This window comes from Equus asinus, chromosome 22, assembly GCF_041296235.1.
Source record: "Equus asinus isolate D_3611 breed Donkey chromosome 22, EquAss-T2T_v2, whole genome shotgun sequence".
Classification (NCBI taxonomy): domain Eukaryota; kingdom Metazoa; phylum Chordata; class Mammalia; order Perissodactyla; family Equidae; genus Equus; species Equus asinus.
In genome coordinates this window covers 39,717,338-39,745,134 of record NC_091811.1, presented here as the reverse complement: position 1 = coordinate 39,745,134, position 27,797 = coordinate 39,717,338, and the positions used below count along the sequence as shown (strand labels likewise).

Here is a 27,797-nt window from a genome sequence, read left to right as displayed (position 1 = left end):
AGGGTGGACAGCACGCCACGCAGCCCAGCGTTCTGGCTCGGCGGCTAACCTTTCCGTCTTTCGCATCCCGCCACTCCCTCTCCGCCGCGGCCTCCAGCCAGGGGGCGTTTGTTTACGTGACGTCAGCCGTAGTAAGCAGTCCCCGCCCCCGTTTCCCTGTGGCCGCCGCGTTTCCCGCGCCGCGGCGCTTCTCCCCTTAAAAGGACAATAGAGGCCCCGGGAGCGCGCGCGGCCGCCGGGCCTTCTCCCCTCCCAGCCCTCGACGCGCGCGCGCCCGTATGCAAATAAGTTCGATTCACGAGAATTTTGTACCGGGAGCCGCGCGTGCGCAGAGGGAAAGCGGAATCTACACCTTCCCGGCCAGCGGTAGCAACTGCAGAACTGCAGGAGACAATCTTTCTAGACAAGGCAGTTGAGGAGGAGGGAGCGATTGGAGGGGTGGGATTGGCCTCGGGAACGTTCTTGCGCGTGGGACGGCTGCTTTGGGAAGGTGAGTGACTCTAACCATGACTTTGGTGCAAAACTGTCTCCCGAGGCTTTGATTGGAGTGGGGTTTTTTTTTCTCTTTTCACCTCACCCACCTCCCCCAGTGCTTCCACACACATACACACACAGGAAGTTTTGTCTTGGAGGTGGCATTGCCGGGAGCGCTGTTTTCGTGATCCTCAGACCCCGGATTCTTTTGTATACGCAGGTTTAGCGTGTCTTTTTTAATTGGGGAGGGTCGTGGAGGCAAACCGAAAGTCTCGGGTGGGGGAAGTGAGTGGCGCCTGGAAATGAGTGAGGAGTCGCTGGAGTTGAGGGATCCACGTTGAAGGTGACAATGACTTTTCTCAGCCGCAGTGTTCTCTGGCGAAAAGGAGCCCGGTGGCCGAAAGGCCCGGGAGAAAAGGGCTTGCTGGCAATTGCGGAGGGGCCCCGGGTCGGTGCATCCGCGTGGGCGCGCGCCCCGGGAGTGGTCGGCGCCGTTGTTGCACCTCGTGGTGGAGTTTCTTGCAGCCCCTGCGCGTTTGGATACGGGTGGACAATAAACGCCATTCGCTCGAAAACTAAGTTGCCGTCTACTTGCGAGCTGGCGGGCGGGCGGGGGTTTAAATCGGCCTCGGGGGTCCGCGCCGGGCTTTGCCGGAGTGCACGCGGCGTGGCGTTGTCTGCCCAACTCCGGGGGGGATGCGGATGCGACAATGAGAGCAACACGCGGCCGCTCGGAAACGGCCCCGGCTCGCAGACGCCTCTTCCCCCTGGACCGCGCCCAACAGCGTTGGGGGCCGAGGTGTCTGCGGAGCCTCAAGTTTTGCTCGCAATTTCTTCACCTGTAGCGTAGATGTGGGCGCCGCGGTCGGGGATTTCTAGGGCGAGCGTGTGCGGCTTAAGATGGCCAGTCGGAGCCAAGTTGACTCGGGGATGGAGGCAGCGGCGTTGTCTGCGCGGAAGGAGTGAGACAACTCCGCAGGGCACTGCTTTTTGTGCGGAACATGACAGACCACGTGCTTGGGGCTGCGACCCTGCTGCTCGTCGGAGGGCTGTCTGGGCGTCCGGGTCTGGGGCAGCCGTGCGCTGCGGCCGCTGTCGGGGCGGCCGGCCGGCAGGACAATGTGATTTGCCGATGATGGCGTCTTGCCAGTTTAAAAAGCAGAGTGAAAGTCGCCAACTCTCCGCTGGTGCGGGGCGGGTCATCGGGGCGTTTCTCATCAAGGACATTGCAAAACTTGGATGAATTGGGCCTGCCGCGGAGGGGAGGACGGGAGGACGGGCTCCCGGGGCGCGGGGGCCGAACCCTTCCCCGGGGTGGGGGGGACCGCCCAGGGTCTCGCCCCTGAGAAACGATCCGACATCCCTGATGCTGCACGTAGGCAGCGCCCGGCTGGACAGAAAACAAAGAGCCGCATGTGCCCGTGCGGGCCCCGCCGGCGCTCGGGGCGGAGGGCCGGGCGGCTGGGCCCCCCGAAGTTCGGGCGAGTTTCGGGAGGGGCTTTTGTCCCTCGGCCCCTCGCGGGGAAACTTTGGCGGCGCTCCTGGGTGAGGTGCCATGCTGCGGCGCGGGGCGGCGGCGTGCTTCCGCGCTCCGGGCGGCCGGCCGGGCGGCCGAGGGGGCGGCGGGCTGGGGGCCCCGGCGATGCTGCTCGAGCGCCGGCGGCCGCGATTGCCCAGGGCCCGGGCGAGCGTGGCCCCGAGTTCGCGGCCCGTTAGCCGTGGCCCGGAGCCTGCGTCTGGGAGGTCTGTGGCTTCGCCTTTGAAGTCGAACTGTTGCCATGTTTGAATTACGTCAGGGCAAAGCCATGAGGAGGAACAAGCCCCGGCAGCGCGGCGTGCGGGAGGCGCGGCCTGCGGGAGGCGCCGGGCGGGCGGGCGCGGGGCCCGTTGTTCCGGCGCAGGTGAGGGAGGCGGCGCCGGGGCCGCGGCTCAGCGCCCGCGCCCCGCCAGCGGCCCTCCGCCGCAACTTTCTCCCCGATCCAAGTTATTTTCTTTACCAACACACGCCCCGGGAGCATTCCGAGCTGCTGCCTCCTTGCCTCCCTTCTCGGCCGTCACCGCGTGCCCCGGGGGGAAGCGCAGCTCGGGGGGCCCCGAGGGCCGTGCGAGGCCGGGGGAGGCATTTTGCTGCTTTCGGGGAAACCGGCGAGGACGGCGATCCCCCTTGTCCCCCCGCCGCCGAGCCGTGGCCCGGACGTTCAGGGGACTCAGCCCCGACGACACCCGAGAAACCACGCTGGGGAAGTTTCGGGGCTCCCTGTTGTCCTACAAAGGGAAGCGAGGACTGTGGCCGAATTGTGCGTGCTGCTGTTTTCTTTGTGTTGACGTGTGGGAGGGGGGATCGGGAGGGGCAAGGTTTGTTTTGGTTGGGGGGGGTGGTTTCTGGGGGTGGTAGGGCGGTGCAGAGTTGGTGCTGGCAACTATGACCCTCGTAGGTTTCTTTGTTTTTATTTTCTCGCTCTAACCTTCGCTGACTGCAGGCACTGTAAGGCTGGGAATTACTGTTTAGCCAAACGTGGACCCTAGGCAAGACAGTTTCACCCCAGCAGTCCTTTCCCCCCGCTCCTCACGTTGTCCTGAGGAAGGTTAAGAAAACTTTACCCCTCTTTTTCTTTTAATAATTAAAAAAAATGAATTTGACCTTGTCATTAAAAGTACCCTTAAAGCACCTGTTTTTCAAATGGAGTTTGCCAGGCTTGAAAAGCCTTTTAATAATTTATGTTGCAAAACCGAACACGTTTATTAGTTGCTCCATCTAAATTAAGTTAAAGTCTGGGAGTTTGGTTCTGGTGGAGTTGGAGAAAAGCCCGATGGCATTTAAAGTATTTATATAATGATTTGGGGAAGGGGGGGTCTTTCTTGGCCCTAAAGGTACGCCTGGCTCAGTGTTTGGTGATTGTTCGCTACGTTATCTTGGGATGACCTTGAAGAAGCTAGCGCAAAGGGAGTTGGGCCTTTCTTTGAGATTTCTCTGGGGGCTGGGAGGAAGCTGCTGGAAGGGATGACACAGGTAATGGCTAGCTATCCTTGCTAGCTTCTTCTTAGTTCCTGTGAACTGGGCTTGACCTTCTGATTACCCCTCTTAGAGTTTTTCAAGCTAACTTTTTTTTTTTTTTTGGTATGTGGCCCCAGGCATAGCTCAAAAATTATGCTGGTTTGACACATGGATGCTTCTTTGGTATTTGGGGTTTGCCTGCAGTCTAGACATCCGATAAGCGGCACTGTGTCTGTTGCTGCTTTCTCGATTTCTCCTGCGTTTGGATCATGTTTAAGGGTTAGAATCTAAAAGTGGTCATTACAGAAAAATAATATCCCTAGATGCCGAGCCCACACACACGAAAAAATTCATGCAAATTGAAATGTTTTGTGCTTTTCATTGTTTTGTTGTTAAACACATTTCTGTCAAATTTTGGTCGACCAAATTACAAATACCTAAAGGCAACCAATATTAGTAACAGTACATTTCTGAAGTGAATAGAAACAACGTGTCAAGAAAATGGAAAACTTTGGATTTAATAACTTTATGGCTTCCCTTTGGACACTTGTTTCCCTCTCTGGGTCGTGTGTTTAAAATGCATATGAGGTGCTTTGCAAGTATACCGTGAGGTTCTTTGATTTGTTTTTCTTAATTAGTATTTTATAGTCAAGTTATGGCTGGAATTTCAATATCCTGGGAAAATTCAAATTTCATATATAGGGCTTAATGGTTTTTGTTTGAAATATCCGGTGATCTGTGCCACGGAGGTGTGGTTTATCAAGGGGAGTTGAGAGTGGGAGAGAGGCAAACAAGTTCTCTGCTGCCTTCCCTTTTTGCATTGCTTTTGAGGGAGGTTGGAGATGAAAAGTTCAATAGGTAGTATATTCTAGAACCTTGGTGGGCAGCAGCCTTCCAGGCTGCTGCTGCTGTTGCAGTCTATTCTTAATTCTGTAGATCTGGAACGTGGATGGTCCATTTTTTCCCAGAGTTGTAATCAGGCCCTGGGAAAACCTGGCTCGTGGCGCTCAAACTCAGGCAGATTTATGTCAGGAAAGCAATCTGAGAATGATTTTCCATGTAAAATAAGTTTTTCACTGGGGAAAGCTTAGGCTTATTTGAAATCTAAACCAACTTCCCAAGCTGTTATGAGGACAAATTAATTTACCATGCCAGGCACAGAGTAGGTTGCTTTAAAAATAAAACATTTTCTTTTCTCCTTAAAGATGCAAGGAATAGAATTGGCTAAGAAGGAAGGGAACACATTTGTGGAGGCACGAGGTTAGTTCAGAAATCTCTGGGGTTAAAATGCCTAAGTTCAAAGCTGGGATCATCTTAAGTCACTTTGGGGGCTCGTTTTCTCATTTGCAAAAGAGCAATAATAATACCCAGTTCATAGGGTTGTAAATAATTAAGCAAGTAATGTGCTTGGTAAATATTGGCTGCTGTTGTCCTCACAACCTTGGGAAGTAGACATTTTACAGAAGACAAAACTGAGGCCTGGATCAGTTGCCTTGCTGGAGGAAATATTCAGTGAATGTTGAATGGAAAGAATGAGTGTCTTTGCCCTCCCCCACCTTCAGAAACTGGTTCTGGGAAGACACTGTCTTCAACTCTGGTTACCTATCCAATTCTGATTCAGCAATTTTACACCAAAAAGTCCTGTGGAAATCTAGAAAATGCCATTTTCTTTCTTCCTGATTTCTTTGTCCACAAGAGCATCCAGGATTTTCCACATTTAGTTTTGACTCTGGGCGTTATAAATTGAAAATACTTTGTTGTCTTTCGGTTCTCCAATTTCTGTTTTAATTGCATCTGCAACGAAGGTTTCCTGTATTATGGAGATGATCTGGAAATGCATCTAGTTCATAAGAAGGGGGTTTGTTTCCAGCAAGGGAGTTTTTCTTTTTGCACCAGAAATATAGAAGTCACAGGCACATTTGCTATTACATATTCAAATACAAAAGTTGCAATTGAACTAAAATAGTTTGTTTCTAGCTTTATATTTAGTTGTTTCTACCTATTATAAAGTTTGATTTAGCTTAATGTTATTTTAATTTGGTGATGTTAATGTATGCTGAGTTTAAATAGCTCTCATTTGAGATTCATTTCTCCCCACACTGCTCTCCTAATCTCCCCTTCCTCCCCACAGGCCTGCTTGAAATAAGCAAGAAATATTTTTCCTAGCAATTGTTATGAAAGCATTGAATTGTTCACTATTAATCTTCTCTAATTAAAACCACTCATTTGGTTTACATTTCCTGGAAATCTTTAAACCTCACAATTTTTTTCCTACAGAAGTCTATAGACTAAATTTTAAAGGAAATGACTCCATTCAAAACATCAGTTTTTTAATACACATCTTTATTGTCGAGACCGTTTCCCATTCCATGCCCTTAAATACACTCTTCAGATCTGTTTTGGCTACCCCACTCTTTGGGTAGTTAGCAAATTCCACCTGTTGCTCTGCCCCATGTACAGTCAGCACCTGGTTGTAGTATAAGATTTAGTTCCTGCCCTGCAGCAGTTTACCACTGAGTAGAAGAGATAGGACAGTGAACAAGTATGTGAAATCCTGTATGTTAGGGGTTCTAATAAAGGTATGGAACGGTTTTGTAAAAAGAAATAATACTTAAAGAATTTCCCAGGTTCAGGAAATGGAGGAGAAACCATCTCAGAAATGGCAGCCTGAGTAGAGATGTGGCTAGTTATTAAAGTTAGTTTGACACTCCTGGAATATCAGAATTCCAAGTTGGGAGCAGCTGGTAGGCAGGACCAGATCTTGAAAAGCTTTGAATTTCTTGCCAAGGAGTTTAGATATTATCCTGAAGCCAGTATTGGTACCTTGGAAGAGATAATATTTGAACTGTAGGAAGATAGTACCTGTTGAAGGATGCAGGGAAGCCAGTTATGAGGCCCCGACAGGGGTTCCAGAACCATGATGAGGGACCACCAGACAGCAGGGGTGGAAGGGCCGTGAACCAGAGAAGTGAAGGAAGAAGCAGAATCTCTAAGGACTTCATCATGGACGTGGTGGGGACCATGTGGAGGATGAGAAAGGAGAGCCCAGTTGACTTCCAGACTCTTTATGTGATTGTATGGATGATAACCAAAGATAGGTGAATACAGGAAAAGCATGTTTGGAAGAGAAGATTATATAATCATTTTAGGGCATTTAAATGTTAGGACTGCCAGTCCTTGTGTTGGCGCTTTACTGATATTCAGGAGAGTTGAGATTTATCCTTATTTTATAGATGAGAACATGGAAGGGTCAGAGATCTTAAGGAACTTTGCTGAGGTTTGGCTTAGACCAGGTGTCTGCTCCCATACTCCCTTTTGGAACATTGTTGTCAAGCTTGAAAATGGGAGAACATTTCCACAGAAAGGAATGTGGCCCAGTTTCATGACCTTAAAGTCTCCCTGAAAAGGTTAAGTTCCTCTTTCACATAGACCCAAGCTTAAAAGAAAACTTTCCGAAATCAGGATTCTACCCTCATTTTAATTTGTTGGACATGCCCTGAGACAGATGGAGTTTATGTTTCTATGATGTGCAAGTCTTATAAATTCAAGGAAATAAATGGTGTACATACACTGATATTTTCATACTCTTACTTCACAGCATCCCTGGAAAGTAGAAGTGAGATTTTACCCTAATGTTACAGAGGGGCAAATAAAATTAGAAGTGACTTCCCTATTCAGTTGTAAAGACAGAAGCAGAAATAGACTCCAATTTGACTCATTACAGTGTCTTTTTCACCAGACTCTCAGTAGTTACATTTCCTAACTGCTAATAATCCCTTAAAAGCAAATAAATACTATCTTCCCAACCTTTACGACTTTGTTATCCACTGGAATCTGGAATTGGCATACCCAGTATTTTTTTTCACTATGTAAAACTCAGAGACCTGGGTTTGTGATAGTTATTTTTAACCTGTGCTATTTCAGCTGAAGACTTATTACGTTTTTTATATGAAATCATGTTTATTACCTCACATTACCTTCAGAAATAGGAAACTGAGGCTCAGCTTACATTTTTAAGAATTGCGTAACAAAGTAAATTCTTGTGTTCTTAAATTATATACAAATGGAAACATGCAATATGTACTCTTAATTTTTGTATAGTTCCTTGAGTTCATCAAATTGTATACTTTATGTAGTTCTATGTAATTATATCCCAATAATTAAATGGGAAATGAAAACTTATTTCTGAGTTTGATCCCTTTCCTGTAGGATGAGTTCTAGCCTCTTCTGCTAAGTGTGGACTCATTCCATAGGCAGCCGCAGTTATAAATACTTTACCATATAATTTCTCAGCATATTTGGAGAAGCTATTGGCAAACAAGTAGGATCCACCACCCCTTTCTCAGTTTTCCTCCAGACAAGTTTAAATTTGTCCCTTAAAAAGAGACTAAGTAGAGTCAATTCAGAACCTTATGTGCTGGGATGTGGGCTGGTATCTAGAAGCAGGTAAGAGGAAATAATACTGTCTAACTGCTCCATGGCTTTCCTTAAGCGCTGATAAAACACGTTTCATTGTTGGGGAATACTGCAACCAAGTGGCCTAGCAGCGGGAGAACACAAAACACTGCTGTCCTATTTGACCCTTTGTGAAGAGCGTTGCTCCAGTTACGCCGTTACTGTGTGCTGGATCCTGTACTTATATGTGATTAAAGATAGCATACCGTGGACTGAAATGGTGTCAAGGGTGGCATTACCAATTACAGCAACTCAGGGTTGCTCACTGCTCTTGATCACAAGTGTTTTTTCATGTTTATTTCTCTTCCTTTCCTATCATCCTGTCATTTAAAGTTCAGCTCTAAAGAAATGCATCTCCTTCATTTCAGAGTTGTCTCTGGTTGCCTGGTTCCTTTTGTCATTGTTCACCGATGCTTCCTTCCCACTTTAGAAATCTTTTGCTTCTCTCCTCTGCGGTTTCCTTCCCATTCTGCTCTCTGTCGGTTCTGATCTTGCTAGTGTGTTCCGTACTCTCTCCTGTGAGTATATTTCCTACTGTATATCTCTCCATCTGTATGTCTTTGAGGCAGTTTGTTTAAACTCTCTGGGTTTTTTCAGATTCTCTTTAGTTAAGTCAAGGTGTGTGATGGTAAGTAAGGTTTTGGGGCGTGGTGCTCTTGGTTAAAAAAAAAGATATAAAAGGGAGGAAAGTGAAAGTTAAGCTTCCTTCATTCTTGCACCCCTCTAGTTACTAGCGGCAACCATAAGTTACTAGTTTTTAAAAATCTTTTAAAAGCCAGTTTCTGTATTTAAGTTCTCATTTTAAAAACATACTATGGGATTATACTGTATAACTATTATTCAGCTTGCTTATTTCACAAAACAAGGTAGATATCTTGAATAGTTCCCTCTCTGCACATGTTGCAGATCTACTGCATTCTTTTTAAGGGCTGAGACGGTAATTCTGTAGTGTAAAGGCACTGCAGTTTAACCAGCCTGAGAATCCATGGGCATGCAGGTTACTTCCAATATCTTGTGTACTTTTTTTAAAGGTCTAGGTCAGTTGATTTTTAGAGAGAAAAAGTGATGATTAGAAGCTGTAGGGTTTTCATCTGTTGAAAACTAAGAACACTTTAATTTAGGAATGCTTTAATTTGGGAGGTTATACCCCTAATTTGTGCATATCAGAATTTTCGCTCCCAGGATGGTGTGGACAAGTCATGAAGTTAACTATAAAGTTGATTTATCACCCTTGGCATACTTACTTCTCTCCCAGTTGTCCTCTATCTAGTCCATCCAGTGGCATTTTGAGTTTTGAAACTTACTTTTGAATATACCCAGAAGGAATCTAGAAAGTGGAATTGGGGAAGTTATTATACTGGAGGAACTCTTGGTGTGCTTCAAAGCACACCAGCTAAGGTGAGCCTCAGAGCTGTTGCATTTATCATAATAGGAACCCTCTCCATTTTCCCCAAATGGTAAATTAACACCCTTATAAGATTTAAAAGGCAAGAAAAAACTCAGCAGAATTAAGTTCTTCACCTCTCTCTCTCCTAATTCCTATTAAAAGGGTACTAAAACCTCTAAAATTTGCATTTCACTATTTTTCATACTGTTTCCTGGTTGGAGCTTAAAAAGCAAGTATTTGGTATTGTTAAAACTTATGAGAGATCTTCTGTAAGCTTAGAATTATTTATCAGAACACTTTTCTTAAAGAGCGTCCCTTCAGTATCGGCTGTTGCTGTGAAGATTCCTTTTCTTTCCCATTTGTATTGTATTGCAGCCGGTAAACTTACCTTATGTGTGTTGAATTAAGTGTAAAATAAGACGTCAGTCTCTGGTCTTTGGCTTCATAATCTCATTAGGGTAGATTAGAATTGGCCCTTAGTATCTTTGGGATACAATGGTTTCCTCTCCCTTTTCTTGTCTCAACACTAAGGTTGCATTCTCCGTCCTTTCATTAAGTTGATCATTAGATTTATATGAAATTTACAGCTTTAAAGTAGAAGAAACCCAACAAATCAATCAAAACAAATATGTAGAATTAATTGTTAAACATTCACTTTTTATTGTCTGTGTTATGACATTTCATATAATTATTTCTCATGGCTTTTGCTGATTTAGGTATTAACTTTAATGTTTTTAACTTCAGAAGATTGAATTAAATTGAATAGAAAAGTAATTTTAGCATGATGGATTGTCTTTAACTGTTAATAGTATTTTAAAAATTTGTGGCTATCTGGCTGACAGTAGCCAAAGAAATAATGTTAAAGTGCTTTATAAAACGTGAAGTGCTATACAAATGACAGCTTTTTAAAAAAGTTTAATCAACACATTTATTGGGTACCTACTATTCTATTCTAGATGCTTAGGATACAATGATGAATAAAGACAGTAGAACTCCTAACAGCCTATTTTTATTTTTAAAAACAAGCTTACTGAGATATAATTCACATACCATAAAATTCACTCTTTTGGGGCCAGCTCAGTCGTGCAGCAGTTAAGTTTACACGCTCTGCTTCTGCAGCCCAGGGTTCGCTGGTTTGAATCTGGGTGTGGGTCTATGCATCGCTTGTCAAGCCATGCTGTGGCAGGCGTCCCACATATAAAATAAAGGAAGATGGGCATGGATGTTAGCTCAGGGCCAGTCTTCCTCAGCAAAAAGAGGAGGATTGGCAGAGGATGTTAGCTCAGAGCTAATCTTCCTCAAGAAAAAAAAATTCACTCTTTTAAAGTGTACTATATGATGGCTTTTAGTGTATTTACAGAGTTTTGCAACCATCACCACTATCTAATTTTAGAAGACAAATGAGCTTTTAATCAGCATTTTAGGTCTTTCCTGGTTTTTGGCTTTATCTCAAGGCTTACTTTTCTTCTGGTTTCCCCAAACATATGCTTAACGGTGAGATAGTATGGGATCCGCTCTCATCTGTAACTATTCATCGATTGGGAAGCAGCTGGTATTTGCTTCCTTCTATTAAAACATAGTGCTGAGTGAGGTGATACCTATGAGAGTAGATGCAAAAGTCCCAAATAGTTTAATAGCTGACAGTGTCATTTGAACAAACAAAATAGATCGTTCTGGAGGAATCATTTAATATTGCACAAATGCGGGACTACGCAAGAAGTATTCTAAAGAATCATCAGGTTTGTTGACATAACAGAAATTCCAAGTTTAAAATTAAGTTGTGCCACGCCCACCCACCACCTTCTCAAATATATAAAGTAACTTGGTTTCAGAGATGTTTTGTCCTTAGTGTCCCTCCGGAGATTAAGTATGCTTTTTGCTGCCTTTTTTTTTTTTTTTTTAACATGAATGGGTCTACATATTTTGTGAAAATACTTCACGTTAATCTGTGGGCTCCCCAGAGCGCCACATGGTTAAACACCAGCCATGCTTAACTGAGATGCTGTAAACAAAGCCCCAAATGAAGCCCCCGTGTATTCGCTGCAGATTCCCGGGTGCCTCTCAAGGTGAGAATAAGCTCAGAAAAGGTGTAATAGGTTATTAAGTAATCATCCCTTAAAACGTCCATGCACTACTTGTGTGCTGCGTCAGGACAAGTGTCTGCCACCTTACTGCCTTTAGCCCTGCCTTGGAAGAGAGCGAACCCTGGGAGGTCGATCCCTCGCAGATGTTTAGGCAGAAGAATTTTGTCAGGACAAACACAAGGACACAGAGCTATGTAAAGGATTATCAATCAGACGACATCAGGCTATTTTATTTTCCCCGATGTCTAAGAATATTCCTCAGACCGCAGAAAGGAACATCTTGTGGGGACTGCTGGGTAGGTTTTGCCGAGATCCCCAGCAATAGAAAAGGATCGTACACAATAGCTGCTGATGAAAAGGAAAGCCTCTAGCCCAAGCCTTCCTTAACAGCTTGCCAGCCTGATAGTTGGCACAAACTGGCTTCTTCGTCAAATCCAGCCTCAGTGAGTGTAGTTCATATCTTGGAGATGATCTGAACGCCATATAGTTTGATGGCATGTCTGTTTGGGGGAAGAGAAGGGGATTGTGAGGGTAGAGATAGGAATCTATCTGTTGTAATAGGATTTGGGCTGTGTATTAATGGAACGAACTGGCCTTTCTTGCTTTACTTCCTTTGTCCTTGCTGAGAAGGGAGGCTGGAGTTTCCTAGGGCTATTGGTGAAGCCGGCGGCTGTAAGAGGAACTGTGGACTTTTGACCTTCTTCTTGGTCCTGGAGACTGTTAGGGGAGAGCCCACAGGTTGGTGCAAGGACTGGAAAGGGTTATATTACATTTTTGCCTCCAAACAGGAATATACAAATTAAAGCAATAACTTCCACTTTCTTAGCACTTTTTTCTTTAAAGTTCCTATGCTCCTGTGTCATTTCACATTGTTTTTTCCACAGCAACACATGACCATTTGCTTTAGGAGGCCATTTTCTTTTCTGTTGTCATTAGATTGAAAAAGTCTGCCTCATTTCACGGGCCTCACTGTACCTTTTCCTGCTATATATAGAGTAACTTCCTCTTCTTCTTCTCAAAAAAATCAAATTCCCAGGTATTTCATTTAACGAAAATAATTAACTTAATCAATTAAGAATATTTTGTTTTCCTGTTTTAACAATTCTTAAATTGGAGTAACTGTTAGTTTAGACTAAATGATCGAAATGCATCAGTGGCTTTCCGCCCCACCCCATCTCCCTGTGCTCGCCTCCCTCACCAACAAAACATTAAAGAAAAACACTTGATGAACAATAGCCCCTGTTTAAAAGGAAAGCTTCACTATTGAGCTAATTATTTGCTAATAAAATCTTTTTAAAAACAAATTGTAATGTAAATCCTGTGTCTATATTTCAGAATATCTCAATCTCAAACACACACAAAGCCTGGCTATTTGGTTATTTCTCTGAGTAACTTTCATAAATACTTGCTCTGGCAGCCTAGCCAGAACTGGAATGGAATGGGGTCAGGCAAGAGAGCATCCCAAGACAAATACTGAAGTTTTTGTTTTACTCATAGATTTGAGTGTGTTTCTGAAAGAACTTTAAACGGATGGTTATCTATGATTTTAACTTCTAAAACTAGGGGCACAAATCTAACTGGTATTAATAATTTTCTCTTATTGATGCTTTATATAATGCCTTTGTGATAATTTGTAGTTAGACCCTTACACACACACACACACCCCTCCCTCTGGATTTGGCCATTGGGGTTTAGTTTCTATAATAATTGCCTTTTCATCACCTCTCTTGGTCCAGATGTTCTGGTGAAGCTGACCCTTGGTTTCGATATTCTAAATTACTCTTAAGGTGCAGACTTCCTACTGCCTGCTACATTTTTGCTACATCTAGCCCTTGAGCTTCCTTGCTTGATGTCGAGATTTTTTTTTTTTTTTTTGATCACGAGCATCACAGTTTATCTCACTCTACATTTCTTAGACATCTACCTCCCAGTGTTCCTGCTCTCAGGCACAGAAGCCTCATGGAAGGGCTCCAGAAACCTCTAACAACTGAGGGGCAGACCAGTGGGCAGGCAGCATGAGCTCGTTCTTAATTTGTCTTAAAGCTTTATGAAATTATAATTCTTAAATTCTAACCCTGGATTTTTGTGAATTTTATATCCTCCTTTCTGTAGTTTCAGTTCAGGGCCGACTTGCCTGCTTTAGAACTTCCCATTTATCACAGAAGAAATCCCCTCCAATCTCCCATAGGGCAAAGTAGGTCCATATTGAGCTACTTGTGTGCTTAGTATCAAATAGTGGTCATGGTAAATGCTCGTAACTTCCCCAGAGGGGAATCACATTAATGCAAAGGTGCAAAATAAAAGGGAGTGCTTTAGATTACATTTTAGGGTGTGTCCTTCACTGTGCATGATTCTCATCATTTTGTAGCATTGTGAGGAGAGTTTGTTATATTTTCTGCTTAAGAACTTGATTTTTAAAAAGTGCCTCCCTCCACCCCGGTTTTAGAAGGAGTGTTTGCCAGGAGGGTAGGGGGAGGTGGGGAGAAGAGGCCTTGTTAAATAGTTGAGGTGTTCTGTGTCTCCTCTACACTTGGCGTGCTCGTGCCAGCAATGGAGGTGCGTCCAGGAGGCCTTCTTCAGAGCTCTCCTGTCTGGCTTGGTCCTGTAATACCGCATTGCCGGGGGTGGGGTGGAGCAGAGAGCTCTCTCTAATGGTTTCTTGTTATAGCTCTCAACAAAGCCGTGTCAATTCCCTTGGCTTTACAGACCATTGCCCAGAAGAAAAGATGTTTGGTTTTCACAAGCCAAAGATGTACCGAAGTATAGAGGGCTGCTGTATTTGCAGAGCGAAGTCCTCCAGTTCTCGATTCACTGATAGTAAACGCTATGAAAAGGACTTCCAGAGCTGCTTTGGGTAAGATCATCTGATGTTTGTACCGTGCTTAGAGTGAAAAAGATCACAGCATAGGGAAATATTTCCAAGCAAGGTGCCAACAAATAGTTGGATAAAACAAAATACTTAACGTTGAACCATTTCCCATGTTAGAAATTAATTTCACCACTTTATCAAAGCATTTGTTGATCATATATTTTTAATCCTGGGCTTCGTAGTTACTTTGAAGGTTGTCAAAAAGGGTCTCAACCAACCTTGCCTTTTTAAATTACATTTTTCTCGTAATGTCTTCATTTCCAATTGTATACATAATAAATATTATCAGTGTTTTATCTGTATGTATTTATAATACAGAAAAAATGTAGTAAGTGAAAGTTCCTTAGAGATACAATTAAAAAACGGCTTGGCAACTAGTTCTATAGATTTTTTCCCCTCTTATGCAGATATAATCATTTTTTTAACATTAGTGTCTCTGTTTGTTGTGCAGCTAGAATATCATGGCACATTATTTTACTTAAAGGGTGGCACTTTGTTCCTTGTGAAGTATCTACACATTTCAAGAAAGATTAATTGCACAGCGTTGTTTAAAACATGGTGAACGAGATCTCCTCTAGGTTGTAAATTTTACTATTCAATTTTAAAAACATTCTTTATTTTAAAATGACCAAATTGAAGTACCTAAAACTGATTCATTAGCTCTAGAAGTTAATTGCATTTCTGAAATATACTACAGAAATAGTGAAACGGGATCATCCAGGATGATTAAAAATAGCATCTATAAACTATAAATGGAGAATTTTTTTCTGAGAGAAATGTACTTGCATCAATTCTTTAATGTAGAGGAGGCTAATAAAGGTTTGATTGTTTTCTTATCAGGTTGCATGAGACTCGCTCAGGAGACATCTGCAATGCCTGTGTGCTGCTCGTGAAAAGATGGAAGAAATTGCCAGCAGGATCGAAAAAAAACTGGAATCATGTTAGTTTATCTTTCGTCTTTCTCGATTATATTTAGAGTAACATTAGTTTCCCCCCTAATTTAGGAAGTAATATGTCCCTAGGGTGGAAAAGTCTGAAAAGAGTAAGGAAAAACACTAGTTGTGCTCAGATAGAATCACTTAACATTTTAGCATGTTTGGAAAGCAAAATAGCTTGGTGTGGCATTTTCCCAAGGCGGTATCCAACATACCCATTTTGGAGATTCACAGTGTACATTTCACATACTTTTAGGTTTAACCCAGAAATTCCTAGAGTCAGTTAGATGTGGATCGTTTTTCCATCCTTTTTAGGATGACATTTATCCTAACTTATGTTGGTACTAATGAGCACATAGTCTTAGAATCAGAACTGGGTTTGAATCCTGCCTTCACCACTTACTGGTTGTGAACCTTGGGCAAGTTAGATTTATTCATAAAGTGCAAAGATAACAGCTATCTCATAGAGCTGTCGTGAAAACGGAGCAAGATGGTACATATAAAATGTAACACATGGTAATTGGTCAATTAGATGGAAGCTACTGTTATTCTCTATATGTAAATCTAGTTGAGATCAAACTGGTACGTGAATGTGCGTTCTGTGTGCCCTTTCATTTTAAAATGTCACTAGAATTCTTCATAAAATATTCCAAGACCAGAACAACACTGTTAAGTTTTATTTAATTCTTCTGTATGCTAGCTGTTAGAAGATTTATGACATTTATACCAAGTATTTGTTTTTAAACAGGCAGGTGTTTATTCTTTACTTTTTTTCCTACAGTAGCCTTACACTGTCCTTTGGTGACAAGGTTACATTATTATGATAGGTATTGTGGGTCTGTTAACTTACAAAAAAGTGAGTTTTTCTTTTTATTAGTAGCTTATCTGGAGAAGATTCAAATTGTGATTTTGAAGGTGATAACAACCTTTTTGTAGAAGGGTAGAAGTCTGCAAATAGTACATGTGAATGAATGCTTAACAACTGGCACCATACTGGGCTAGACCAATGGCCATGCTGGACTGTGGGAGAACATGCCATTGTCATCAATAACTGACCTCAGGGATTAAGCGTGTGTAGTGAAAAGAACATAAAGCATAGGTCTGAAAACCTTGATCTGAGTCTTGTCCCCTTCCGCACCTTGACCCTTGCCCATTTTCTAGCTTAGTGAATGAGGCAAAATAGATAATTTCTCTTGTTTTCCTTCACCCTAAAATTGGAGTAGCAAAAATAGTTCCCTTAATGCTTTGTGGTGAAGGTAAAAGTATGTAAAAGCTTTTTGTAAACTGCCAGATGTCATGCTGTAGAAATGTTAGTAGTTAGGCTTGATTTTTCTTTACCTACTTGAGTCGTTCTCACCATGTATAAATCTCTTTAAATTTTTTGTCCAGCAGACTCCCGCTATTACCTACTTCAAAGGGAAAAAAACCCCACTAGATAACTACTTATTCTTTAATACTGTGTGGTGATGAAAAGTGCTCATGAGCTCTCCAACACTGAGTAGACAACTGTGGTTCTCAGATTTGACTCCTTCCAATAGGCATTCATCTGAACCAAAGGGGAATACAGAGGTGTCATTTTTTAAAAGGTATTAAATATTCAGTATTTTCTTCCAGGTGGTAGATGCAAGAGCAGGACCCAGTCTAAAGACTACATTGAAACCAAAGAAAGTGAAAACTCTGTCTGGAAACAGGATAAAAAGCAACCAGATCAGTAAACTACAGAAGGAATTTAAACGTCACAGTAAGTTTGATATTGAAACATGAGTACTTGAGGAGAGTTGTTTTGTTTTTATTTTTGTCTGGGGCTGCCATATGGTGTGGATGGATCTTTTCTTTTTTTTTTTTTTTTTTAAGGCGTGTTAGAAGGCAGTGTTGGCTTGGTAGAGATATTTTATTTCTATGAAATCTTGGAACTGTCTCTTTGATTTTAATGTCATAAAAGTACCTTCCCTAGCTAGCTACTTCTTCAAGTTATGCTGAGACCACTCTGCTCTCTTTATTGACATCTTAATTTTCTAGAAGCTGGATTTTTTTCGGTCTTGTTCACTTGATTTTTATGCATAAGAAATTGAGGCCTGAGATATGCAGAAAGGTAAATAATTAGTGGACCACCTGAGACCAAAGCCCAGGTTTTCTGGAATGTAACTTGAGGAATCGTAAGTCACATAGTGCAGTAAAGCTAGCATCAGGACTTCCGGGGTTGGGGGTGGTGGGTGTTGGGTGATGGAACAGGAAAGTAACGACAAATTAATGTCAGGTTCATATACTCTTATAGGAAGTCATTGTTGGGGAGGAGGACGTCTGTAGTGGTCCTTCTGTATTTGGGACTTTAGAGTCCAGATTTTGAAAAGGAAATGCAGTGCCTCTAATGTTATGTTACATTTGCATCACCCCTGGGGGGCTCTGAGGCAGCACTGTTGAATCAAACACATTACTATTTCTGCAGCAAAAATGTAGGAAAATTCACATAGGTGGAATAAATAAACTCTTAATAGGCTGTCAGGGTTGGCTACCTAATTGTAGTTCAGGTTAGGCCAGATTTTGTGGCCAAATCTGGTCGTTTTTTCAGAATTGTAGATATGGGTTGTGGACCTGTTTTGGAGTTTTCAGGATTAAAAAAAGAAAAAAAAAAGTTGTAGGATCCCGTTAGAATATTATCAGTGCCTTTTTTAGAATAATGGAAAAAGACAGTTAAATTTACTGATCAGGTGGAGTGAGGAAGGAAGGAGAACGATCATCTCTTCTTGAGCACTTTGGTCTAGGTACCAAGCACTTTACATACATAATTATCTCAATGATTTCTATTTTGAGATTAGGGTAGGAAGTACGGCATGGTGATTTAACCGTGAGCCAGGTCACTTAGTAAGTGGTAGAGATGAATTTGACCTCTGGTTTGTCTAACTTCAAAGCCCGGTGCTCTTCCTACAATACCACCCTGTTCTCTGGGGTGGGATAACCAATTCCCCAGGACTCTGAAGTCCTTCCAGATCTGCTACTGACTTTGTGCTGTTGAGTAAATAGGTGTTACCAGAGTCCATAGTTAGTTAATCTTTGGCTAAAATATTTGAATACATTTACAGTAAAATATTTAGGTAACATCAAATATGTGTGTATTTTAATTATACATGTTCCTTTCTTAATCAGCTATCACTAAGGGGGAAAAAAAGACTAACGTTAACTCTACCCTCCATTCTCACTAGGTATTTTAATGAATATTTGGGAAATAGTAATTTTGTTCTACCACTTGAAGGTTAGAGGAATTGATTATTCATATGTTTATTCTTAGCTCCTCCCTTTAATTATAGGGAAAGTGATAGCTGACTAACTTTTGCCTTACCTAAGGGAATATATCCAGTGTAATTTTAGATTTTTATGATAAAGCTGTGCTGTAGAGGGGTTGGAGACTGAAAATAAGTCCCTTTGAAAAGGAGTGTGGGTTTTGGAGGCTCAGAGTGAAACAAGGGTTTTCCCAGGTGCATTGTGAATAGCTAGCACCTGTGTGTAACTTCACAGTTTTGAGAGATTTGAACTTTTATCCATCACCCACTTGATGGTTTCCCTGCTCCTGCACGTGCCTTTATCCCTCTTGCTGAGATATTCTTTCCTTTGTGGTGTTCTAGAAAGGCAGTGGACCTAGGGCTTGAAGATCTGGATTTGAGTTACAGTCCTTGACACTTAGAAATATGTGACCCTTGTGTCACTTAATATTTAACCACAATTTCCTAATCAGAGAAATGGGGATAATCAAGTCAAAAGGGGTTTTGTAAAACAAAACAAAGCATTCCTATATAAATGTTAGCTATTTTTGTCATCCTTCTTCCTAAGATCTGCAATGATTTCTGGTTGCTCTAGAATAAAGTTGAAAATCCCTAGCAAGTCTTTGGAGGTCCTATTTTAGGCAAAGAATATTCAGGCTGAGTCAGTTCCCTTCATGTACATAGTGCATTCTGCTTCCACGACTCTGCTCATTGTCCCTACCTGCCCCATGCTATCTAATTATCCTTTGTGCCTGTCCAAATCCTACCTAATTTTTAAGATTTTAAGAATTACAGTTCTTGAAAGGATTTTCCAGACCTACATTCTACAGGAGTTTTTCTTCCTAACTGCATTTGTATATAGATGGTTGTACCCCAAGTATCAGGTTAAACCATATGGAATTGTCATTTTTATAGGCAGAAAATGGTCAAATAACTGCAATTTCAAATGGCTCATAGATTTTATTAAGCACTTTCTAGGTTCGTGAGTTTTCTTCAGCAGCATAGAGCTGACTGCTCCTGCCGTTAATTATTTGGGCAGTCTTTTAAACATTTAAAGCCTGCTGCTCGTGAGGATTTTGTTTGTTTTTTATGAAGTTAAGCTATTCATATATTAGAAGTAAATGAACATATTAAAAACACTAATGGTGCTCTCTTTGTTTTAGATAACTAATTTTATGCGATTTTAACTTTTTTTTTTTAAAGATTTTATTTTTTTCCCTTTTCTCCCCAAAGCCCCCCGGTACATAGTTGTATCTTCTTCGTTGTGGGTTCTTCTAGTTGTGGCATGTGGGACGCTGCCTCAGCGTGGTCTGATGAGCAGTGCCATGTCCGCGCCCAGGATTCGAACTAACGAAACACTGGGCTGCCTGCAGCGGAGCGCGCGGATTTAACCACTCGGCCACGGGGCCAGCCCCTTAGCTTTTTTTTTTTTAAAGATTTTATTTTTCCTTTTTCTCCCCAAAGCCCCCTGGTACATAGTTGTATATTTTAGTTGTGGGTTCTTCTAGTTGTGGCATGTGGGATGCCGCCTCAGCCTGGCTTGACGAGCGGTGCCATATCCGCGCCCAGGATCTGAACCGGCAAAACCCCGGGCCCTGGAAGCAGAGCGCGAGAACTTAACCACTCAGCCACAGGCTAGCACCCGATTTTAACTTTTGTTAATACAAAACACTTGTGAGCTCTATGCAAAAACATTTTCTTTAGTCTGTTCCCTCTCATGCAGGATATGACAGAGGATTTGATGTCTGGTAGATAGTAAATATTTGATTGGTTTTTTGAATTGGAGGATTGCTCTCTCCACCTATCCTGGGGTGGGGGACAGTCTTTAGCTAAAAGCAAGATGTATATTAGGCTCAACTCCTATTTGTGATGTTGCTGTCTCTGTGGAATAGCAATATAATAGCCTTACAGCGCAGTGACTATCCACCAAAAGATTTCTTTTCTGGCTTGTAAATTTATATGAAGTCCTCTGAGGGCAAAAGTGCTAAATCATGTTTAGCTTGTATTTGACGAAATTGCTTTTATTCCTTATTAAATCAGAATCTGCTGTTTTCCCTTTATGGGTAAGATGTCATTTTTCTTTGGTTGCTTTCAAGATTTTTTTCTTTGTCTTTAGTTTACAGAAGTTTAATTATGATGTGTCTTGGCATTGATTTCTTTGAGTAAGTCCTGTTTGGGGTTTGCTTAGCTTGTTGAATCTACAGGTTTATGTCTCCTGCCAAATTTGGCAAGTTTTCAGCCATTATGTTTCTTTGAGTACATTTTCACCTCCGCCCTCTCTCCTCTCCTTCCAGGACTGCAATGACACGAATGTAGGTTTTTGTTTGGTCCCCCAGGTCTCTAAGGCTCTGTTCGTTTGTTTTCTCTCTGTTGTTCAGGTTGGGTAATTTCTGTTGTTCTTTCTTCCAGTTCACTGACTGTTTCCTCTGTCCCCTCTATTCTGCTGTTGAGCCCGTCCACTGCACTGAGCTTTTGATTTCATTTATTGTATTTTTTCAGTTCGAATTTCAGTTCCACTTGGTTCTTCTGGATACTTTTTATTATTTTTTTACCCGACCTTTTTGCTGAGACTGTGTTTTCATTTGTTTCAAGCGTGTTCAAAATGGCTTGTTGAAGCATTTTTATCATGGCTTACTTTAAAATCTTGGTCAGATAATTCTAACATCTCTGTCATCTTGGTGTTAATCCTTTGCATACAGTTTGGGATCTTCCTGGTTCTGGATATGATGAGATTTTTGGTTGAAACCTAGACATTTTTAAATTATATTATGAGACTCAGGATCTTATTTAAACCTTCTGTTCTAACTGGCTTTTTTGACACCCCTCCAGCAGAGGAAGTGGGGGAGGGGCACTACCTTGTTACTACCGGGTGGTGTTGAAAATCAGGTTCCGCACCCACCCTCCATTGACATGTTGCTGCTGGGTAGGAGTTAAGGCTCCCATATGGTGGGGGTGCTCTCGTTCCTGGTGGGCCATGGTGAAATTCCTGACTCTTCAGTAGGCTTACTCTGACACCACCGTGGCGGAAGTGCTGGGGCAGCCTCATAGAATGGCAGTCTAGGCTCCCCACTTGGCCTTTGCTGGGGTGAGGGCCTGTTTTTTTCCTGGTGTTTGGCTGGACTAGAGTGGTTATTGTCTAATAAAAGTTTCCTGTCTTGCTAGGCTGCTCCTTTCCTGGTCCTTTGGTTAGAGAGAACAGCCTTTTGTTGGCTTTTTTTTTTTTAATTTTTTTTTTTTATCATCTGCACCCATTGGCATTTCTCAGTTGCTGGCTTCTTGAGCTCCAAGACTGGGATTTATGAGGCAAAAAGAAAACCCATAAAAACTGAGGGACTCACCACCACGTCCTTCCTTGGGTTTTGAGCTCCCTAGCTATTGCCAACTTTCAGAGTCTTTAGGTTTGTTTTATATGTAATGTCCAGGGTTTTTAGTTGTGCTTCTTGAAGCAGGAAGAGTGGGGACAATATGTCTGCTCTTGTCTTCCTGGAAGCCTAAGTCCTCATTTTCTTTTAGAAGCACTTTAGTACAGATGTCTTCAGATAACAATAGTGAATAGGAAATAAATTCTTTTCTTCTTTTTCCTAACTCATTCACAGTGTTTTATGCTGAGGCTTGGTTGCAGTTGCATATAAGGAAAATATACATTTTTTTCTCTTGTCTTTCTTGCAGATTCTGATGCTCACAGTACCACCTCAAGTGCCTCCCCCGCTCAGTCTCCTTGTTACAGTAACCAGTCAGATGATGGCTCTGATACAGAGATGGCTTCTGGCTCTAACAGAACACCAGTTTTTTCCTTTTTAGATCTCACATACTGGAAAAGGTAAAAGCAACAGAAAAATGTCTCTCTAACCAGCAAACCTTCTTAATTACAGGCAATGGGTTCCCACTTCCTTAGCAATTAAATGGCATTTGGCAAACAGCTGGTAGCACACATGGTTGGAGGTGGATTAAGCAAAAATTGAGCTGAGAGTTGAGATCTTGTCTGCTTTTCCTATTAAAATTGATTCAAAATAAAAATCATGTTAGAGAACCTAAATTTCCTATAATGGAGTAGACTAGGTATTCATTCAGACCAACTCTCTCACTGAAAAAAAGTAAGAGGGCTAGACTTTAAAATGGCATTAATAAGTGGTTAATAAGGAATAATCAGAGGTTAAATTCTAAGTAAATGTGGGACCCTCGGAGTCAAAAAAGAGGTAGGAGAAAAAAGAAAAATTTCAAAGGGAAAGTGGTTAAGGATTTTCTAGTTCACAGATTCAGGAAGAATAACAAATTAAAAAGCAAGATAATAAGCAGTTATCTCATGGGTGAAGAAAATTCACCCATAGACACTTCCTACTGAAACTACAAACATGAAAGACAAAATAGATCTTTAAGCAGTGAGAAAATAAAGATTATTTTCAGAGGAACAACAAACACCCAAAGCTGAGTTCTCAGCGTGAACAAAGGAAGCCAGAAAACAATAGATTAATATCTTCTGTGGGCCAAGAGATAATAACTCTCGACCTAGCATTATATATATGTAGCAAAAATATCTTTTGTGAACGAGGGCTTAAGACTAGAAAAAAAAATTGAGAGTTTGCTGCCAAGCTGACTCTCAATAAATGAAAATTCTACAGGCAGAAAAAAGAGATCCCAGATTAAAATTCTGGGAATGATAAATAAAGTAGCAAATATTTAGGCAAATTTAAACAAACACTAACTGCTTAAAATGACAATACTTGTGGGAGTTAAAAAAAAAAGAAAGAATTACATGACAACAATAACATAAGTCAAGGAAATAGAAGTGGTAGGTGAAGTGTCCTGGCATCCTTTGCATTGTGAGAATAAATATATTGAATAACGGTAGAATTTTGTTAATTAACAATGTAACCACTAAAAGAATAAAAAAGTGTAAAACCTCTAGAGAGAAGGGAAGAGTAGAGAATTTAAAAATAAACCTAGCAAAACAACATGATAATAGAAAACCTCCATATGTTTGTAAATTAAGAAACCACGGGTCCAAGAAGAAAGTATAATATAAATTAGAGAATCTTTGTAGCTGAAAAATACCGCAAATCGAAACATGTGGTATGAAGTTAAAGAGGTAGATAGAGGAAAAGTTAATTGCCTTCAATGCTTCTTAGAAAAGAAAGACTAAAAATAAACGAAGTGATATGTAGCCAGTTCAAAAATTAATGAAGCCCAATATAAAGAAAAGCAGACACAAGGAAATCCAAAAGATACGACTGGAAGTAAGTGGAATAGAAAACCAGTAGGCAGTGGATAGGATCGGTAAAGCTGAGTGGTTCTTGAAGAAGACCTGACCAAAAAAATGTCTAGAGATAAAGTGGATCAAGAAAAAGATGCTACACGTAAGCATCTTAGGAAAGAAAAGGGACACTTAGCCATAGAGAAAGCAGATATTTAAAAGACAATAGGTACTATAAACAACCATATGCTAGTAAATTTGAACATAGAGGTGAAGTGGACACCGTAGTAGAAAAAGACGGTTTACCAAAACTGTCTCAAGAAATAGAAAACCTGAATGGTCTCATAAAGAAATTGAGTCAGTAATCAAAAGGGGCCGGCCCATGGCCTAATGGTTAAGTTCTGTGCGCTCCACTTTGGCGGCCCAGGTTTGGTTCCTGGGTGTGAACCTATACCACTCATCGGCTGCCATGCTGTGGTGGCGCTCACGTACAAAACAGAGGAGTATTGGCACAGATGTTAGCTCAGGGCAAATCTTCCTCAGGAAAAAAAAAATTGATTCAGTCATCAAAAGTTTTCCTTCAAAAAATTCCAGGCCCAGATAGGCAAGTTCTACCAAAGATTCCAGAAACAGATGGTTCTAATCTTGCACTGGCTTTTCCAGATTATGGATAAAATAGGGCAGAGACCTCAAGAATTTTATGAGGCTAACATAACTTTGACACCAAAACAGTATATCATGACCAGATTACATTTATTGTAGGGATGTAAGATTGGTTTAAACATTAGAAAATCAGCTAATAGAATTTGCCACATCGATAGTTTCTCAAGGAGGGGAGAAAAATTACGTAACATCTTAGTGGTACACTGAAGATGTTTGATAAATTTGAACACTCCTTGAAGGTTTAAAATAAAACCTTTAGCAAAATAGGAATAGAAGGGAACCACATTGCTAAATAATTGACATTTTCAAGTAAAGTTGACTGTGTTCCCATTCCTACACCCCAGCAACATAGCCTGGAAAAAACCTTTAGACATAGGAACTGATGTGTACAGCATGTTGTTAATAGCAAAAATTGTCCCATCAAAAGGAGAGTGGATAAATAAATTATGATATAATCACATGGTAGAATACTAAGTTAAAATGAAATCTCTATCTAACAGTATGTATGAATCTAAATTAATGTTGAGCAAAAAAGTTGCAGCATTACAATATGATTTTATATGTTTCTATATATATCTGATTTTGTGTGTATATATATGAGATAACTAAGCAATATGTGTAGGGATGCAAACATGGTAAAATTAGAGAGGGCCATACGGGGGTAGTTCGTAAGACATGATAATTTTTTTCCTTAGAATATGTGATCTGTAGGTGTTTTTTGTCATTTTTTATGCCTTTATGCATATTTGACAATATATGTATATATATATTTTATCTACTCAGTATTTAATTAAAACAAAACCAGCAGCTGTATCAGCCTGTTTTTCTTCAGAGTTGGTGATTTTGGGAAGAAACAGTTTATTATTTATTTAGGAAGATTAGCACTGAGCTAACTGCTGCCAATCCTCCTCTTTTTACTGAGGAAGACTGGCCCTGAGCTAACATCCATGCCCATCCTCCTCTACTTTATATGTGGGATGCCTACCACTGCATGGCTTGCCAAGTGGTGCCATGTCCGCATCCAGGATCCGAACCGGCGAAGCCCGGGCCACCGAGAAGCAGACCGTGCGAACTTAACTGCTGCGCCACTGGGCTGCCCTGGGAAGAAACAGTTTATAGCTTTAGGGGCAGCCTCTGAAACTGACTGCTGTCTCTTCAGGATGTCTTCGTCCCCCTTAGCGTTTGAGAAGACTCCAGTGTGGGCTTTAGGGACCTGGGCCCTCCCCATGGCCTGGCTGATTGGGCCCACTCCGGGAGCCCTGTTATTTGTGATGTGCTGAGGTGGTGGAAGTAGAACCTTTTGATTATGTTGTACTAGTTACCTATAATGACGAGTCGATTTTCTTCGTTTTTTTGTATTCCTATTTTTCTGCCTTATTAATATATTTCTCCATTTTTTTCTTTTAGACAGAAAATATGTTGTGGGATTATCTATAAAGGCCGTTTTGGGGAAGTCCTCATTGACACACATCTCTTCAAGCCTTGCTGCAGCAACAAGAAAGCAGCCGCCGAGAAGCCGGAGGAGCAGCGCCCCGAGCCCCTGCCCCTGCCCCCTCAGGAGTGGTGACTGAGGCGTATGTACAAGGGGGTCAACGCGAGATGGAAATGTTGGAAAGGAAACAAAGCAACAAAACGACCCTCCTATTTGTAACTCGGATACCCGCTCTTCTGCCAAAAGACAATTTCTAGAATAGTTTCGAATGGGTTATTTTTCCTCCGGTTCCATAAACTCTGACGCCAGTGTCTAGCTTACTAAAAGAAAAAAGTGTACATAATATTTAAGATGCTGAGTATTTCATAGGAAAGCTGAATGCTGCTGTAAAGTGCTCTTTAAGTCTTTTTTTTTGTTTGTTTAATCCCCTTCTAATGAATGAAACTAGGGGAATTTCAGGGGACAGAGATGGGATTTGTTGTATGATAAACGTATGTAGTTCTAGTCTTTCTATATTGAGAAGCAGTGGTTGGGGCATTTTTTAAGATGGCTGGTTATACTTATTTTCCTTCATGATAATAAATTTGTCATAACTCAGTAACATGGACTTGCCCCTAGAGGGAGTTGTTAATAATTTTGAAAGATTAAGGTCTTGCCAAGGTTCTGATGATTGAAACCTGTACTACTGAATATTAAGCAGGCCAGACTAAGCTCTCTGGTACAAATACTTTGAAGGAGTACCTTCTAAATAGACAGAAGTAACTTGACTGTATATGTTGTCACCTTCCTCCATATTGATATTTGATAAAGATTTTAATTTATATGAAACTTCTAAGGCAGAATGAAAGCTCCTCTTGGGGAAATGTCAAGTCTTTTGGATAAGCAATCCTGTATGAATAGTACCAAAGCATTACCATATGGTAGAGAACACACTCTATTAAAAATTAAATTATCTGAAGAGTAGAATGTGCAAGTCTTCAGGATGGCACACACACAAAAGGTTAGTGCTTCTTGGGGCACATTTCTTAGAGGGCACGCTGAGTGTGTAAATAATTGACTTTTGTTTGTGTTACATGACTGGTGACTTCACTGAAAATCTGCACAATTCAGTTTTAGCTCTGGATTACTTCAGTTGACCTTTGTGAAGGTTTTATCTCTGTAGAGTGGGTGTTTGAGTTGTTTTAACCTGTTGGGTTTGGGGTTTTTTTTTCACTCTATATTAAAGTAAAATTCTGCTCAAAGGAAAGAGGTGTGTGTTAATGCTGAGTGGGTTGGTTTTGGTTTGGCTTCTTGTAGTCAGGCTTTCTGAACGTTGAGATGTGTTAGAAGATACATCCTGAATGTGGAGCTCTTCAGTTCTAAAATCTTTATTAAAAAGCCTCTTACTTGAACCCAAACCAAAGTACTCTCCTTGCCTCTTTTCTAAAAGTTCAGGAAGAGTAGATCACCAGTTCAGAGTTTTCATAGTGAGGGAGGATTGTTTGCCTGCCTTATAGTAACATGACTCAGTGCTTATTTTTAAAACTGGATTTTAAAGATTGGATAGTATAAATAACAATAAGGAGTGAGCCACTTTTTATGGGCACCCTATAGTTTTATAGTTCTTAATCTAAACTTAAAATTTTATATTTCTTCCTTTTGGAGAAAACTACAAGCCACCGTATGCACAGACTACGCAGTGAGTTGGGTCGGCTCTCCCAATGCCTTTGAGGTGTATGACAAGAGTCCCAGCCATTATCATCTTCCTCCTGAGTTCTTTCGAAATGGTTTTTTTTTTTTTTTTGTACATTTTGGCTGCAGTATTGGTGGTAGAATATACTATAATATGGATCATCTCTACTTCTGTATTTATTTATTTATTACTAGAACTCAACCACAGTCTTCTTTTTCCCCTTCCACCTCTTTGCCTGTAGGATGTACTGTATGTAGTCATGCACTTTGTATTAATATATTAGAAATCTACAGATCTGTTTTGTACTTTTTATACTGTTGGATACATATAATCAAAACTTTTACTAGGGTATTGAATAAATTTAGTCTTATTAGAAAATAAAA

General features: G+C 41.3%; 1 protein-coding gene across 6 annotated transcripts; it reads left to right on the top strand.

The window, feature by feature from the left end:
• The first annotated feature begins 158 nt into the window (after window positions 1–158).
• SINHCAF (SIN3-HDAC complex associated factor) lies at window positions 159–27,797 on the top strand. Of its 6 annotated transcripts, none has more exons than XM_014868775.3 (6): window positions 159–490; window positions 14,102–14,249; window positions 15,105–15,204; window positions 16,814–16,940; window positions 22,126–22,276; window positions 25,718–27,797. In XM_014868775.3, exons 2-6 carry the CDS (start codon window positions 14,122–14,124, stop codon window positions 25,875–25,877), a joined length of 666 nt encoding a protein of 221 aa, XP_014724261.1. In that variant the 5' UTR covers window positions 159–490; window positions 14,102–14,121; the 3' UTR covers window positions 25,878–27,797. The 6 variants fall into 6 exon arrangements, with proteins under 6 accessions (XP_014724261.1, XP_044631231.1, XP_070350398.1 ...); XM_044775296.2 differs by lacking the exon at window positions 159–490 and adding an exon at window positions 1,767–2,019; XM_070494297.1 differs by lacking the exon at window positions 159–490 and adding an exon at window positions 2,302–2,375.

Coding starts and splice junctions, on each gene's coding strand:
- SINHCAF (XM_070494295.1), top strand. CDS start 11,332: ATGAAGCCCCCGTGTATTCGCTGCAGATTCCCGGGTGCCTCTCAAG. Junction 16,941..22,125: donor GAAGGAATTTAAACGTCACA/GTAAGTTTGATA, acceptor TCTTTCTTGCAG/ATTCTGATGCTCACAGTACC. Junction 22,277..25,717: donor GATCTCACATACTGGAAAAG/GTAAAAGCAACA, acceptor TTTTTCTTTTAG/ACAGAAAATATGTTGTGGGA.